Source organism: Ictidomys tridecemlineatus, chromosome 9 (assembly GCF_052094955.1).
Source record: "Ictidomys tridecemlineatus isolate mIctTri1 chromosome 9, mIctTri1.hap1, whole genome shotgun sequence".
Taxonomy (NCBI): domain Eukaryota; kingdom Metazoa; phylum Chordata; class Mammalia; order Rodentia; family Sciuridae; genus Ictidomys; species Ictidomys tridecemlineatus.
Window position 1 is genome coordinate 14301066 of NC_135485.1, and position 16936 is coordinate 14318001.

At 39.7% G+C, this 16936-nt stretch overlaps 1 protein-coding gene across 8 annotated transcripts in view; it reads left to right on the plus strand.

Moving 5' to 3' along the window:
- Window positions 1–5063: 5063 nt before the first annotated feature.
- Window positions 5064–16936, plus strand: part of Slit2 (slit guidance ligand 2) — a 332292-nt gene continuing 320419 nt past the window's right edge. For all 8 annotated transcript variants that reach the window (XM_078021124.1, XM_078021126.1, XM_078021127.1 and 5 more), the window contains exons 1-3: window positions 5064–5242; window positions 7980–8051; window positions 9191–9262. In XM_078021124.1, the coding sequence (XP_077877250.1) occupies window positions 5064–5242; window positions 7980–8051; window positions 9191–9262 (323 nt within the window). The remainder of the gene's footprint in view (window positions 5243–7979; window positions 8052–9190; window positions 9263–16936) is intronic.

The window sequence follows — 16936 nt, forward strand, 5'->3', positions numbered from 1 at the left end:
GACAATACTCTCCCAGCTGAAGTTCTCTGCAGAACCAGTTTGGGTTTCGGTACCCTTGGAGAGCTGGTGCTGTGAGATTAAGCTCTGCACTGCTCCCTTAAACAGATGTCACAGAGTCATGTACATTTTCTATCGGATTCCTTGACCCCCAAGAATTTCAGAGAATTTACAGACATGTTTCAGTGAAGGAGAACTAATTGAGTTTGGGGGCCAAAGAAAGTAGGTTCTGTTTACAGCTCTGCTATTTAATCAGCTGTGCCTTAGATGCAGACCCAGATCCTTTCCTGGATGGGAGTAAAACAGCAACCATCCAGAATGTACTGTGGCTCTAACTCTATCAAATGGTTTGGTACTTAGTAGGCCCCGAAATTTTTTAGTTTAATCTTAATCTCTGTGATAGTGTCTAGATTATCAATGAAATTTGTTTAGAAAAATTAGATAATTAAGTACATTTTGCAACGATGGGAAATGGTAGCACAAAGATAGTTAAGAATTATTGTGTGAATTTCATGAAATTAATCAATACTCTTAGTATTTTCTACCCTTGCTTAAACAAAGGGACAGCTATAATTTTCACTCATATTTACCTCTTTTTCACCAATTTTTTCCCTTACTCTCTTTTCCCATATTTCCCAACATTACTATCTTTTTCTTCTCAACCCCTGCCAAAAAGGGGGGTGCAATTTTTTTTCACTATGTGAATTTTAAGTGCCTAAATAGTTTCTAGAATTATTCTGGCTACTGGATTTTTCCCCCCTCCAGCTAATAGGAAACTTGAATGTTGACTGTAGTGGATTCCACTTCTGTTTAATCCAGGTCAGGATTTATAGAGACCTCATGTGGTGACAAGAGGCACCACATAAGGCTTTCTTCAGAGATGGCTGTAATAGTCAAAGGGAAACTCAGAACTCATTTGGGAGCATAATAATGGAGAAAGAATTAAGACCTAGAAGTTAAAATTATCGAAGCATGCAAGGCCTCCAACAAACATCCTGCAGTAATACCGAAGGAATAATACAGTAACATTTTTTAAAAATGAGACACCTGATCACTCATGTGTAAGTTCTTTTATTAACTGAAAAGCTGATGACACAAAAACATTAATGCACCATACCTCTCAGGAATTTGTTACATTCTCTTTTTGATTAAATTCATTGGACATTCTTCTTATATAAATTTGCATCAACTAGTAAAGATGTTTCTATGGGCATATTATTGTGAATGTTACTTTCATCTCCTTGTTTTTTGTTTTTGTTTTTTAATATACAGAGTGTAAAGTGATCCAGAGAGAGAATCAAACTTGAGTTCATATCTAAGTGTCTCACTCATGCAATAATATCAATAACATTTATGAATATTCGGAATGCAGGATCTGTTTTGCGATTAAAATGCTGCAGAACATGATTCTATGTGGCTGATAAAGTTGAACACAAATACATCTCCTTGCCAATGAGATATTAAAGCTGAGAAATTAAATGAATTAGTGTATTAGTAAATGCATCTTAACCACATAATTAACTGGTACAGACTATAGAACATTCACTGGGGGGAAGATACTCAACGACAGGTACTTGTTCTGAATCTCCTTTTCCTTGCAAGAAATGTGACTGTGGCTTCTCCTCTCTCACAAGGAAGTTACATAACAGACCTTTAGGCTAAAATCTAGAAGGACAAGTAAGTTAATAAATGTTAAATGTTTTCAAGTCTTTAACAGAATGCAGCAATATAAATCAATGGCATTCAAACGAGTAATCATGAGTTCCAATTCAGTTTTTGAATGGGTACCCTGTCTTTGGAACCATGTTCAAAGAGACTGTGAGTTTTCCAGGGCCAGCAAATGACATAGGTAGAGGTAACTTTATGATATTTTGTAATATTTAAATAGAAAAAATTAAAGAGGATATTAGAGAGATTTCAGGTTGAATATGTTCTTGAGTTAAAAAAAAAATAGTTAATTATCAGGATACCTACTATGTGCTGGACATATTGCTATATGCTAAAAATCCCAAGTGAGTCGGCAGGTCTTTCAGCTTTCAAGGGAATAACCGATGATTATACAAATAATCACTATACTGTAAAGTTGCCATTTATCTGGAGGCATGCACAGATTTCTGTGAAAGCATTTCAAAGGTGGAATGAGAGTAAGAGAAAGAATGAGATGATACATTTTAAATTCAAGTGAAGGAGCTGACTCATTTAGAGGTCATTTGAAACCTATGGTGACATTGTGTGCCCCCCCCCCCCAGGGGAAGCTGGAGAGAGTTATCTGTTGCCAGACACACATCACACTAAAGAAGAAACAAGGAAATTCTCTTTCAAACAGTTTGGAAAAAAATATCTAGAACTCCCCTGAAATAAAAGAAACCTTCTGGTACAATCTATATTGCTAAGGATTTATTTTTTACCCTCCTTTGCCTCCTAGGAGAGTAAAATCATACAGGCACATTCAAGTCCTAGAAGTTTGGGGAGCGTTTTATGTATTCAAGATGTCAATTGAACCTCCTGTTGTTGTGTGTGACTATAAAGAAAGGGTTAAATGGAAGGGGGTGGCTTGGAAATGGGAATGTGAAGAAGAGGGTTGCAAAACATCGTTTTCCAACTTGCAAAAACTGAACTTTTAAGCTCCCAAAAATACACATGTGTGTGTCTGTGAGCGCAGGCAGATCTATTTCGGTAGGATTTAATTTTTTTTTTTAATTTTAAATCTCAATCTCTGTCTTTCCTTTGCTGTGTTGCAAGCACTGAGCAGCCCCCTTAGGATCGCGTGGCTAAAGCTGCAGCAGAGGCACTGGCAACGCTGTTTATTTATGAGCCGCGTTCAAAGCCGCCCTCTCCCCATTCTCCTGCTGAGAACCACTATCTCCAAGCCCAGGTCATCTCTGGGGCCAAAGAGTTGGAGGCGGGGGCCCGGGAGCCTCCTTCCCACCGCAAACTTTGCCCGAGCGTGGGAGCTAGGGCGCGAGCTAGGACGCACGGGAACGCGCCCGCCCGCCGCCTCCGCCTGGCGCTGGCAGCCGGGGCCTCACCTCTCCCCGGCGAGGTGCGGGCTCCCCGCGCGCAGCCAGTGGGCGGGGCCGGACCTCGCGGGGCGGGGCCCAAGGGGTGGGGGCTCGGGCGGCTATATAAGGCCCGCGCCAGCTTAACTTCGGACTTGAGGTTATTTATTTGGGAAGCGCCTGGACGGCTGAGGTTGGTGGTGGCTGTGGCTGCGGCAGAAGGTGGTTAAAAAAAGGAGGAGGCGGCGGCAGCGAGTGATGGGAGCGCCGAGGCTCCCAGGCGCAGGCCAGAGCTGCGGAGCTTTCCAGGCACGGCGGGAGTGCTGAGCAGAAAGGGGAGCGTCCGGGGACCAGCAGCCGGCTCCTGAGGCGCGGGCTGGGTTTTTGTTCGGCTGCGCTCAGCGCCTGGCAGCAGGAGCGAACTACTCGTAACAACAACAACCCACCTTTCAGCAGCTCAGAGAGACTTAGGCTGCTGCGTCTGTCCTATTGTTTAGACACTTGCCAGGGGCTCCAGAGCGGCAGACCCCGCTCTCTGTCGCCGCCTTTCCTCTTTCTCACCTCCCTCCAGGGAGCGGGAGGCAGAGAAAGCAGCCGGGAGAGGGCAGGAGGCAGGAAGGAAGGACTGCCCTGGACTGTAGCCGCCGAGTCAGGTGCAGCATCTGGAGCCGGGTGGTGTCTCAAACGTCGGCGAGAGGACTGCTACTGTGGAGGTGGGAGACGGTATCCCAAACCTGGGAAAAGTTCCTGCACTTTGAGAAGGAGAACCCACTTGTGGGAGGCTGCCAAGGGGCGAGAGAGAAGCTGCGCCCGCTTGGAGCTGGCTGTTGTTTCTTCCACCTTTGCCATCAGGTGTCTGCCACGGAGCTGCAGCGTATCCGGGAGACGAGAGGGGCTGACACACGCGCGCACACACATTACCATTCAGCTATCGCCTGGGCTCTACCTGGAGTAGCGGATCCCACCCTCCCGCTGGCCACCTAGCTGTCCTCCAGACAAACTAGCAGGGCCCGGGTCGTGAACACCTTGGCCTTTGCCTTTCCCCTCCTTCCGGCCTGCCTCCTTGCAAGTCCTGCGCTAGTCAGTGCCTGTTTCGCCTTCTCTGGAGCTCTAGTGCTAAACTTGGCTTCTTGGATTTCCTTTGCTGAGATTTTGACTAGTGGATATTCCTGTCCCGCCCGCAGCGGTCCTACTGCCCTTTTGTCTTTCTGTGTGACCTCAGGGCAGGCCCTGGTGCAGAGCGTCGCCAAGGACGCCGGGCGGGAGGCGGGATTGCCGAGACATCCTTCAGCGAAGTACATGTGTGTTTGCAAACCATCCTTGGCTGTCGGGAGATTGCGAGGACCGGTAGGGGCTACCGCTGCGCAGCAGGCTGGGGAGAGGCCGCGTGAGTGAACCGAGCCCTGCGCCCTGCAGCGCCGCCCCCAGTCCCCTGGGCTGCACAAACGCCCGGTGCGCCCCCGCGCGCCATGCCCAGTTGCTCGGCGCGCTCCGCTCCGGGCCCGAAGGGCTTCTGCGCCTTCTAGCTTCAAGGAGTCCACTTTGATCAAGACCACCATTACTACTGAGCGCCCCTCTTCCTCCTCGCACTTCTCCCAGCCCCACTGGAATCGAAATTGTAGAGCAGTGTGTGGGATCTGAGTATCATCTCACTCTACCCCCTGGCAGCCGTCCTTTGCATCTTCACAGTCCTAGGAAGTCTCAGCTCTTTTACCGCCAAGTGGTTTCTTCAGCGACAGAAAACGTGTGATTTCCTCCCCCACTGCTCTTGGGGTCTCCTTGCAGCCTTGGCCAGGCCATTGATCTTCAGGTTCGAAAGTTGCCCACGGAGTTCCTGCCCTGCTACAAGAGGGTGTAGAGGGAAGGGGAAGGCGTGAGCCTGTTCCGGCTCTCCTGCCTTGAATATTAATTATTACTGTTCCATATTATTTTGTGCACATTTCCCCGGGCACTCTGGGTTGCTAATCCCGCGCCAAGCACTGGGCCTCAGACACTGCACCGTTCCGTCGGAGCAGCGAGCTAAAGAGAAATCCCCAACGCCGGCAAGCCAGGAGGCGGCGGGGGAAGATGCGCGGCATTGGCTGGCAGACGCTGTCCCTGTCGCTGGGGTTAGTGTTGGCGGTCCTGAACAAGGTGGCGCCGCAGGCGTGCCCGGCGCAGTGCTCCTGCTCGGGCAGCACTGTGGACTGTCACGGGCTGGCACTGCGCAGTGTGCCCAGGAATATACCCCGCAACACAGAGAGACTGTGAGTATGGGTTCTTCGCCCTCCCCTTCTCCCCATGCGGTAGCGCTTGCTTTGCTCGGAACCTGAAGTGACCCAGCAATACAGGGACCTGGGACTTGTGCCTGGTGAAGCCTCACTGGCTCTCCAGATCGCTCATCCTGGGTTGGGCCCTCCTGGAGGGCCAAGTACTGGAAGGCACTGCCCAGGAAAGGGTCACTGCCCAGGGAGGGGCGGATCCGCTGGCAGCTGCGTTTGGTCCCTTTTCCCCGCTCTTGTCCCGCCACTGCCACTAGCAGCCTCTTGTGGACGAGTTGTTCGGGGCTGTGGAGATGGGAGCTAGGGAATAAGTATGAGAAGATGCCCCAGGCTAGGAGACACGACTTTGTTTTCAGATTCCTTATAAAGAGTCACCTTGCTGTTGCACACATTCTTAGGTCGGTTTTGGGATGAGTCCCCGCCCTTGTCCCCCCCCTCCCCCGTTGTCGTGGAGGAGATGGCAGGGGGCTCAAAGAGAGAAACCTAGGCTCCCTGTCTTTGTGTTCCCCTCCCGGGAAAGAAGGGAGGGGAGAAGGGGTCATGGGGTGTCCTGGGATATTACTATCAGGCAGGAAGGGTGCCCCAGTAGGGCTACAGCTGGCTTAGTGGCGGTGCGCAGCCCCCTGCTACTCCCTCCCTCGTCCCTGCCCTCTACTTCTGCCCAGAGGTAGCGGGCCCCACGGGACTCTTCCAAGCTGGCGACTGCGGCGGAGACCCGCGTCCCGAGGTTTAAGTGAAGTTAGTGTACTGGTTCTCCAAACCTGAACCAGCGCAGATAGATCAGACTGCTGAGGCGACCCGGCGGCCCTCGGCTGCCCCCTCCGGCTCTTCCTGCTGAGCCCCTGTACCCCCGTCCACCTTTCTGGCAATTTCTGCGTCCCTTCACGTGGCAGCAGCTCCTCTTTCTGCCCCTCTTCGCGCTCCGGTGCCCACAGACATCCCCGCCTCCCTGCCTCTGCTGGTCTCTAATGAAGAAGTAAACGCAGTCCTGGCGTTGACGGCCCACGCGCTCCTGGTGGGGCGCTTCCCGAGTTCAGGGAAGCGGAGCATGGAGGCCATTCTCTTTGTGAATGCCGAGCCGCCGCCCCAGTCGCCCGAGCGCCCTAGGCGCGCTAGTGCTCTCACCGTGGCGCGTGGGCCGGCGGGTGAGGGCGATGGGGACCAGTGCGCTGGGACTCCCCTCCAGCGGCCTCTTTCCCTCTGGGTGTGAGGGCCATGAACTGCGGAGAGGACGCCCTCAGATTCGCACTTCTGCACCAGTGCAGTCTGCAGCGCCTTGAGTTGCCCTTCTTATCTAATCCATCTCTCTGGCCTCTGCTTTAAAGGCCAAGTTGAGCCCTTTCTTCTTTTGGAAAGGCTCATCTGTCCCCCAGCCTCACTGGGTCGCCCCCTACTCTTTTTCTTCATCTACTCCAAACCCTTAGTGCTGCGCAAGTTGGGCCTTACCAGGGTTGCCTCATCAAGATGTGATCCCCGACATTTGCCTCGGGTGGGAGGTAGGGATTCCGTGTTATATCGAATAGCCGATAAAGGACCCCGACGATTTTCGGAACAACTTAATGAGACTTTGCTCAACGTGTAGAAATAGGCAAAAAAGGAAGGAAAGTAATGCAGAATTCTGTTTTTGTACTTGTCATTTCATGCTGTTCCAATTAGTTTATAGTGTAAGCACTAACGTGTCTTACTCAACCAAAAGGGAATGCACTCGGGGGAAAAATGACAATTGGGTTTTGGATCCTTGGGAAAATAAAAAATCCCTGTAAGAGGATTTTTAAAGAGGTTCAGAAATAGTAGTCAGTGTTGTCTTATAAAATTCTATCATTTACAAAGTAAAAACTTAAAATACATATTTCAAACATGAAGTTTTTAGGACGAAAGTAAGAGAGAATTTAGGACCTTGCAGGAGAACATTCGAACCTCAGCAAAAGCTGGTTTTACTTGAAATGATTGGAGGCAGGGCAAGTTTAGATCTTGACCTGAGATGCCAGGAAAAAAAAAAAAAAAAGGGTTGTGACTCTTGAAGGAAAAGTGGTGCTGAAATCTGAACAAAAATGTTAGGGCCTGAATACCACTTCCATTATTGCCCCAGTTAGTAGTTTTCGCTTTACAATCACAGCGGGGGTTCCCTGAGCTGCAAATGAAGAGTTTAGTTTTCATACAAACATAGAATTGTTGGAAAGTAAATGCAGGTCTTTGAAGTGCATTTCTTTTGATGGCCCTCTAACTTTCTTCTGTACCTTAGGAAGTTTAGCCACCATGCTCCCCTAAGGATAGTGTTCTTTCTAGCTTTTAAAACTTTGTTCTTGAATAGTATGAGAAAATGATTCCTTTAACTTTCCGAGGGGAACTCCAGTTATAGGAAAATAACAGAATACCTGTGAATTCGATACACACATCCTTATAAAAGCAAAAATCAAAAGCACAACACACACACACACACACACACACACACACACACCAAAAGAACAATTTTCATGATAATACAATTACTTCATTTTCTTGTCATCATGGGCCAGCCAGGATGAACTTTGTAAACTTGAGCATTTATGCAATATTATTTCAAAGGTTGTGGTTGCCCCTTCTCTCTCCCATTTGTTTTCTAAACCATACACTAATTAATTTAATTTTTAGGCTTAAAAGTTCAAACCTACTTTAAATTTAACTTTGCTTAACTAAGTTAATAGAAATAAAATGGAGCTTTCATTTTCTGGTTGTCTCTTAGGGATTTGAATGGAAATAACATCACACGGATTACGAAGACAGATTTTGTGGGCCTTAGACACTTAAGAGTTCTGTAAGTGTTCTTCTGTAATATGGGGAATTGTATTGTACTCAGATTGCACTTTGAGAATTGTTAATAGTAGCAGTTTTTCAAACCTTTCCAATGACAGAAATTTTAAAAATGTAAAGGCCTTGGTTTCTTTATTTATTTTACTAAAAGTACAACTTTTAGTGAAAATTTGGGCTTTTATTTTAAGTTTGGACACATGCCATAGAAACAATGTTATAGAAATGACCCTAAGACTGTTTTATCATACCCTAAGTGCCTTATGCATATAAACTTGTAGAACAGTCGTTTTCATAGTGTGAATAAATAATGTGTGACATCTGATATTTTAGTGTTTGAGATTAACTTGAAAAACTCAGGTAGATCTGTGATTTAATAGTATTGAGCTAAAAATATTTAGACTTTTTTTTCTAAGAAAAAATAATTTCTAACATTAAAATCAAGCCATCCAGCTTTTTAACAGAGCTTAGGTAGAAAAATGTTTATCTATAAAAAAGCATCATTAGTTATATTTTACCTTTAATTCCCTTACCTTTAACATCTTTGTAGCTTATACAAAATAGTTGCACTATGATTAGTTCTTTACTTAGTGGGTTAATTTAACTGTGAATAAACCATTATTCAAAGTCAATGCTACATAAACTTGTTTTCTCCCACAAGATTGTATATATTTATGTCTTAAAGGTCATATACTTTTGATCTCTGTATACCCAGTGTTCAATTTTTAAAACATATTTTGGTCCTTATGAAATATTTTGGTTGCTGATGGGTATCCATAAGTCATAATTGAATATGTGTATGATGAATTACTGCAGTTAAGAACACAGTTGAAAATCAGTGTACCCAAAACAGCTATCAAAGCTGCAATTTCACTGCTCTTCTGTTATATTTAAGGTTTAGAGTTTGAATAGTAAATTTAGTGAGAAACTGCTTTAATGTTTCTGTAAAAGTTTTGCGATGTGGATGCTTTTTCTTCTCCATGAGTTCTTTCACATATATCACCATTAAATTTGCTCCTAGTTCTCAAAGCAGAGCAAAATCTAACTTTAAAGAGAGAAAGAGGTTATAAATTTTCAGTTGCTTGAATTGAAATTGACTTAGATGGTAACATTAAGAAGCATGTTACATTTTTTTTTTCATTTCAGTCAGCTTATGGAGAACAAGATTACCACCATTGAAAGGGGAGCATTCCAGGATCTTAAAGAACTAGAGAGACTGTAAGTATTTTCAATTCCAAACTCATGACAACATTTTTACAAACACTTGAATTTCAAGGCTTATGTCTTTGATTTCATGTTTTAGCTTTACAAAGCTTGCAAAAAAAAAAGGGGGGGGGAGATGAGTAAGTGGTTTTCAGACAAATTTACAACAAGTAGAGTTTCTGGATCTAGGATATTAATTTGTAATAAAGCACAAATTTACTTTTCTAAGATGTTTATATACTTGGTAACCATTGCTTTGGTACTGAAAGATGTACATACATGTTTTTTTCTTATTTGTTCATCTGATTTGTTTGCTTGCCTATGCAGGAAGAGAGGTGGACCTTTTGTTCCTATTAATAGTACATATGGAAGGGATGTTTTTCTAATAGTAATTTTAATTTCTATGATGTTACTTGGTGTGTCATTAGTGATATTATATTTTTTTCTGATGATGATTTAACTTTTTATCATTAGAGTGAACATTATTAATAATTGTTATTCACAGCTTTATTTTGTTATGCTATAGTAGCTTTTCAAATATTCCTTTTGGGAAATAAGAAAGAGTACCAAAGTAATATCTGTTATCAATGTGTAGTCACGTAACATTGACCTTTGTTTTTCCAAAATTAAATGTAACCTTTAAATTAAAATCTATTTTTTAGACACAAATTCTTAATGGATTTATATTTATTACTTGAGGATTTTTTTAGGTTCACAGTATATATTTACATCAGACAAAACCTCTATCTGAAATAGAAAAAAATTACAGACTTTGTAGTTTGAAATGTGATTTCATGTCTCATAGATCTTGATTATTCCACTTTAGTAGGTTTGTATACTTAGGACAAGTAACAGATTTACTAAAAGTAGTAACAATTATTTAACAGTTTTCACATCTGATTTAATAGTCACTTTATATACAAATAACACTCTTATTTCTAATAACAAAATATATTCACTTTAAGCAGAACACATAGTCGTATTCACTAGGCCCAAAGGCAGAAGTTAATTCTGTGTAATTGTCCATAAGTTGAAAAATGACTCGTCATCTTCTGAGATATTTATAAATGTATAGATTTCATTTTTATGACTTCAAGTAAAATACAGAAATGTGTACTATATTTATTATAAAACTTGGCCATGATAAATATTGAAATATGGGGAATATAATTGTAGAGTTCAAAATAAATTTAAAACACTACTTTGAGCTAGTTTGGGGGGAACGTAAAAACAAGATAAATATTTGGTTGAATTCATAGTAAAGTTCATAAATTCATAACCTATGTCTAAATACATAAAATTATTCTGAAATTATTTATTATTTGATTTTCTTCAGAAGCATTCATAGGCTTTGTGACTAACTCACAAATATATATTTAATCCATCTATTTTTAAAATATTGATATAATCATTTAAATGAACAGAAATATTGATATAATCATTTAAATAAATAATTTTATATATTTATAATACATATATATAATATATATATGTATTATGTATATATACACTTTTGCCAAGAATAACTTCTAGCAGTCACAAAGAAGTATCTATATCTTGGTTTTTAAACAATTTTTGAATCATAGAAGGAGTCTTAATGGTTTTTCCTGCAGCCTCTACTTTGGTTATATTGTAAATATTTTAAGAAAGACTAGAAGAAAACATACTTTCTGGTTATTTTTCAAGCCACTTCCAAATATCATTTGAACTTTCATCTTGACTAAATTAACTTTTCCTAAAAATTATTAACCAGACGCTATATGATCTGAAATTTGATTAGAGTTGTAAGTGGTACTATTTTTTGACTTTGCCTTCCTCTGGGAATGTCACTTCATCTCAGAACAATTTTCTGTTCTACTAAGACTAAGTCAGATGTTTCAGAGTGGGAGGAGAATTTGTAATTTTGAATGAAAACTAATATATATGCAGGACTTCTTTAAATCACCCCAGCTGTTGGCTGAGAGCAAATATTTCATATTTGTGAGGAAAAGCTGAGAAAAATTCCTTTTGTTTACAACTGCCAAGTCCATCTGATGGAAGCACATTGTTATCTGACAGCCAATTCATCTCCTTGGGACTCTGGAATTCAAAACCATTTCTTAGGAACATTGTGGATACACTTTTCAAATATTTATTTTTTAAATACATTAAATGGCAAGCAGTTTTACTAAGGAATGCATTCAAGTTATTGTGAAACAAAAAAGAAATTTAAATTTTGTTCAGCATATTGTTTTAAAAATAAAAACGTAAAACAACAACAAAAAACCTATCTTGTGAGTATCATTCTCAGATTATTATGGCCTCTGGTATATACTCTTATTTTAATCGGGGTCATTTAACATCACAAAATTGCTTGCTTTTTCAAAGAACAGCAAGGGACTATGTGAAAGATAGGAAGTAATCAAGGAATTAACTTTAGCTATGAATTGTGTAAACTTAAATGATTTTTAATAATTTAGATGTGAGATTTTATACTGGAACTCTCACTTATGAAAAGATGTATAAGTGCAGGCATATGTTGTAAATACCATCCATACAGTGAACAGTGATTTAATTTTCTTTCCTTGTATGAAAATCAAAAAAATAAATAAAAATGTTTATTTTACTTGTGTGTAATGTATGGTTCTAAATTATTTTCATTTTAGAGTGATAAAATAATTGTAAATGATTTTTGTGAAAATTTCAAAGTTATATTTATCTCTTATTTTATTTTGATGTCCTTTACACTTGATCTAGAGGGGAGAAAAAGATCTGAAAGCAGAAGAACTATGCCTTTTTATAAATCCAACTTTTTAATCTGTAAGAAGCAGGATCCTGTTGTTAAGCTGAATTTAATGTTAGCATGGAATAAGAAAGCCATTATTTGTAAATCAAAGCAGTATAGCTACAAAAGAAAGATATTTTTCTACTTCAAAGAATGGATGCAATTCTAAAATCTCAAGGCCAAATGTCAAGAAGTACATGGATGTTGAAATCCTTCCTTCCTCTTGTCTCCTTCCTCATCCCTTTTTCCTGTCTCTCCCTCCTTCATGTCTTTCTTCCCCTCATTGTTTTCTCCCTTCCCCCTTTCCTTTGGTTTATTTTTCCCCACCTTCTCCTCTTGTTTCCTTTTCACTCCCTTTTTTGTGTTGTTTTGAAATGACATCAGATGATGTGGTCATCATCAGAATGTGGTTATGAATCACTGTAAAGGGACTAAGTTAATTGCACCTACACACGGTGAGCACACATGACTTCCTGTTTTGTCACTCTGCCACCACACTCCCAGACCTACCACGTGAAGTGGCAGATTTTCTAAGAGGCTTTGTATTGCCAGCAGTCCCAGTTTTTCTGGGAAAAAATGAAACCTTGAGTACTTTAAACCTTTTTATATTGTATTAGCTGGTCTCCTATAGTTTAATCAGAAAGTTCTATAGAAATCTAATGTGGTTAAACGACTAGCTAATTCAGTACAAATCAATTAAGAGGGGGAAAAAAATACCAGTTAACTACAGTAACAATTCAGAACACTTAGGAAGTATGCTTCTTTCATGTACTTCCTAGAAGATACCTTTATATATCCACAATAAATTCTCCAGACAAAATTACTAATACAAAATATTTCTCAGCTGGTACATAATTCTCTAGATGGTATTTTTTTTAAAGTAACATTGGGACCCAGAAGTTTTGTGGGCTGGTATAAAATTCTGTGGCTTACATAAATTTACAATTCATGTACGATTGTGATAATGCTTCGTAGTCATTGAGTTATATTTTACGGCTTTTTTTTTTTGACAAGGTAGAATACTTCAGGGTTGCAATATTGAAAACCGTCTTCCTCTTTTGAAAATTCCTTCATAACCCAAATGCAAGAGTATAAGAAAGTTTAAGGATGTCATTTCAAAGACATTTTGGTAGTTACTTCAGTACTGCAAAAATGAAACTTAGATATGTTTGTCTAGCTTATATTAAGAGACCAAGAGCATACCGTGGAAAATCTTGGATATTAGGATTTTCCTGGATATTACAATCACCTTATAATCTTCAATAAGGAAATTGTTGAAGTGATAAAGGCAAGTACACAGACTGTGCAGTCTTCTCCCACTAACAATGTGCTTTAAATCTTTCCAGTTTTAGTCTCTTTCTATTTAAAATGACATTTTCTTTCCTTAAAATTTTCTCTGGCTATTCATTTTTTTTTCTGGATAAATTTGTCCTTAAAATATTGAAAATGTAGCCATATGTTGAATCCTGAAAAATAAGCCTGTTAAGTATTTTAAAGTTCCTGCAGAGTAAACACAAAACAAAAATAACAAAATTTCCAACAAGTTGATGCAAATCAAATATATTCATTTTAATTTAGAGAAATCTTAGTCCCTTCCCAAACAGCCTATCTTTGAATAAATACTGTATTTTTATCAAAGAATATCCAAGGGGCACATTTCTTTTCTTTTCCCAGGGTAGTACTGAATTAGTCCTCTTTTCATGAACACACCATTCATAAGCAAGTGACAGTGTGAGGTTGAGAGCCCTGGCACTCTACAGCCTTTGTTGTGGGTTGCTACACATGAATTCAAGTGGAGAATATGTGGTGGAACAGGTCTGAAGGAAAGCACAGTTTATCCTGTTCATCAAGGATGTCAAGAACCCCTCTTCTGACTCATCCTACAAGTTTGTAGGCAACACATAATATATATCTTTTCTTATTGTAAGGACAAACAAACCATGCTCTCTCCTTGGTCAGGAATGTGAGCTCATTTCAAGAGTTGTTCTCTGGTATCTTTGCACCTAGGTTGAAAGGCACTGTGGTTGCTTTCTTAGAAATTCTCTTTAAAGAAATATATCAAACTAACAGAGGTTGAGTGTGCACGTTGCATAAGGTAAAAATACTCTAAAATAAATACACATGGACTATTTTAAATTGTGTTTCCTGACTCTGGCCATAGAAAGCTTTAATGCAAATGAGCTGTTGCAAGTTTAGCAGAATATTCAATCCATCTGAGAGGTTTTCTTGTGCAACCTGTTTTTATGGTCTCTGAAGTCAAACTGTGGTGAGAAGGCCTGTTTGCCCTTATAAATTCTGAAGCAGCAAGGCTGTTTATTTTTCCCACATCTGTTTTGGGCTCATCCTTTGTGACAGTGTTTGCTGGATGCTGTGTCTTTTATACCTCCCTTGAAATGAGTAGCTTCATTTGCACTGTTACAAGGTATTTGTGGAAGCAGTGAATGTCAAATATTTTACATTTTATTCTGCTTTTAATTACTTTTGGATGGATACCTTTCTGGCTGAGTTATGCCTTCTACACTGCATTTCCCAACTTTGCACAGAATGAGACTTTTGTGCATGGACTTCATATGTATTGTTTTTATCTTTTTTCAAAGAAAGTTATATCTGCTGGTCTGGAAGGAATATTCATTGGTAGAAATCCTTTCAGAATGAAATCTTGATAATAATAGGAATAAACTGGTACTTTCAAAATTGAAATATTGTTTCAAGATAGCATTTAAAAAAAAATATTTGGTTTCCTAATTTGAGCATCCATCTACTCTGAATGCAGGTAGGCAGTTCGGAAAGACTGGCTTTGTGAGGCTGTTTTAGGATTCGGTGTTGGAACACAGAGTTTGAATTATCTAGAACTCCTGTGTAGAGGCACCTTGCAATATTCACAGCTGCTGCCTGGTGTCTCCTGAAACCCCAGGCAAATACTTATCAGTTGTATTGTTGACTATACTTTCTAACCAAATACAAACTTTCCCTCCCTCTTTTAGAAACAGAAACATTAGGTAAGAGGTCTATATATATATATAAAAATCCTTAATTATGGTTTCCCTATGAGATCTTGAACACCTTGCTTCATCTTTAAAAATTTCAGTTTCTTCATCTTTAAAACAAGGATATATATTATGGTATAGCTTATACTGGTAGTAGATGATTTAGGTAAGGTAATGTACAGTTTCACAAAATTCTTTGCACACAGTGCCTAAAGAACTATCATTATGTATTTCAATATACCTCTTATTTCTCAGAAGTCGATTTAAAAATTATGTTATCTTAACTATTAATGTGTGTGCATAACAAATTTATGCACTGTATATTAAAATTATGCAACACTATATGCATTATACTGTTAATTTCATTCTGATTTTCTGTTAGCATTTAGTACGTGATTAACAGAAGAGACATGAAGGTAATCCAAATTCTTCACGTTTTGTTTCCGAATGTTTGTCATAAACTTTTTGAATTGTAGAGAAATATGAATAAATAAAAGTACTAAATAGGAAGCAGCCTTTTTTTTTTACTAAAAAGATTTGATCTTTATAGCACAGAATACAAGGGATGAAATTATCATTGATATCACTACTTAAAATACAGAACTGTTTATTTAATACATGCTAAATTGATAATGCTGTTGAAAATTTATGTTTTTTGTAATGCATGATAAATTTTAAAATACTTGATCTAAAAATATTAGAATAAAAACATTTAAGAAAAGATAATTGGAAATTTTGTCTAAGAAGAGGTCAAAATAGGGAACTAATTAGTTCTATTCCTGGCCATTTATGTATGAGAAACAGGAGGTTGGAAATGATAAACTTTCTAAGGCAAATTTATCAGACGTTTATTACAGACCAAGTGTGCTGCAAAAATACCCTACATTGAGAATGACATGTAAGAAAAAAAGCATGAATTTTTCACTGGCTTTAGTAAAACTGTTCTTTTACATTTTAAATTGGATAGAAGATTACAAATATTAATTAAATTGACGTAGAAGTTGAATAAAATAAGAGACTATATTGTCTATGAAAGGACAAGAGTCACGGGAGCAGCCAGCACATGATAATTTAGAACAAAGCTTGTCAATAATGTTCAGGTGCCCTTCGAATAAAGGTTGTTAAGAATCAGCATTTCAGAGGCCAGTGGTGTTTTGCGTGACACAGAAAGGTCATTCACTCTAATGAAAGTCAAACTCAAAATTAGCTGGTACCAGAGAATGAGCACTTATTGGGACTCCTTCTCACCTTTGCTCTAAAATAAAGTGTCTGGGAGAAAGATCACGAACCTTTCTCAATCCAGGAATGCCATCCAGAAAATTCCCAGACAGTCTTGGAATCTTGGAGGCAGATTCCACCTACGGATGATGATGCAGAGCTAGGTGTCATTTTACCTCTGCTATCTCCTCAGACATGATTAAATGTCATTAAGTGTCCTTGCTCTGAGCAGTCACAGTTGACTTACCTAGTCTGTACAAGGAGCAAGTTTATGTGGGCTCCATAAACAGTCCTGCTCTGTATCATCTGTTCATTACATCTGTTTTCCTGTCTGCAACTATCACATTTTAATATCAGCAACTCACTTTTGTTATAGTTCTTATTATAACACTGCTCTTATTTAAGCCACTAACAATTGTTTTGTACGTGGAATTGGAAGGAAGATAAAACTTTTTCTTCAGCTCTTTTTAAGGACTTGTTTTGCACCTTAAGAATCTTTATTGTAATTCTAGATTTAAAAAACTGCTCTTTAGATTAAGGATTTAATTTATGGTCTTTGTACAATAATCTCTCCTTTCAAATATTTTCTTTATTGAATATTTTTTGGAAGAGCTTCTTTCTTTTTTACTGTTTTTGTGTCCAATTAACCTTAGTACTGATGGAAGAGAGAAGTCAGACAGAAGTCCAGGAGCCCAAAGTGAACATACTCTTTTTAAGAAA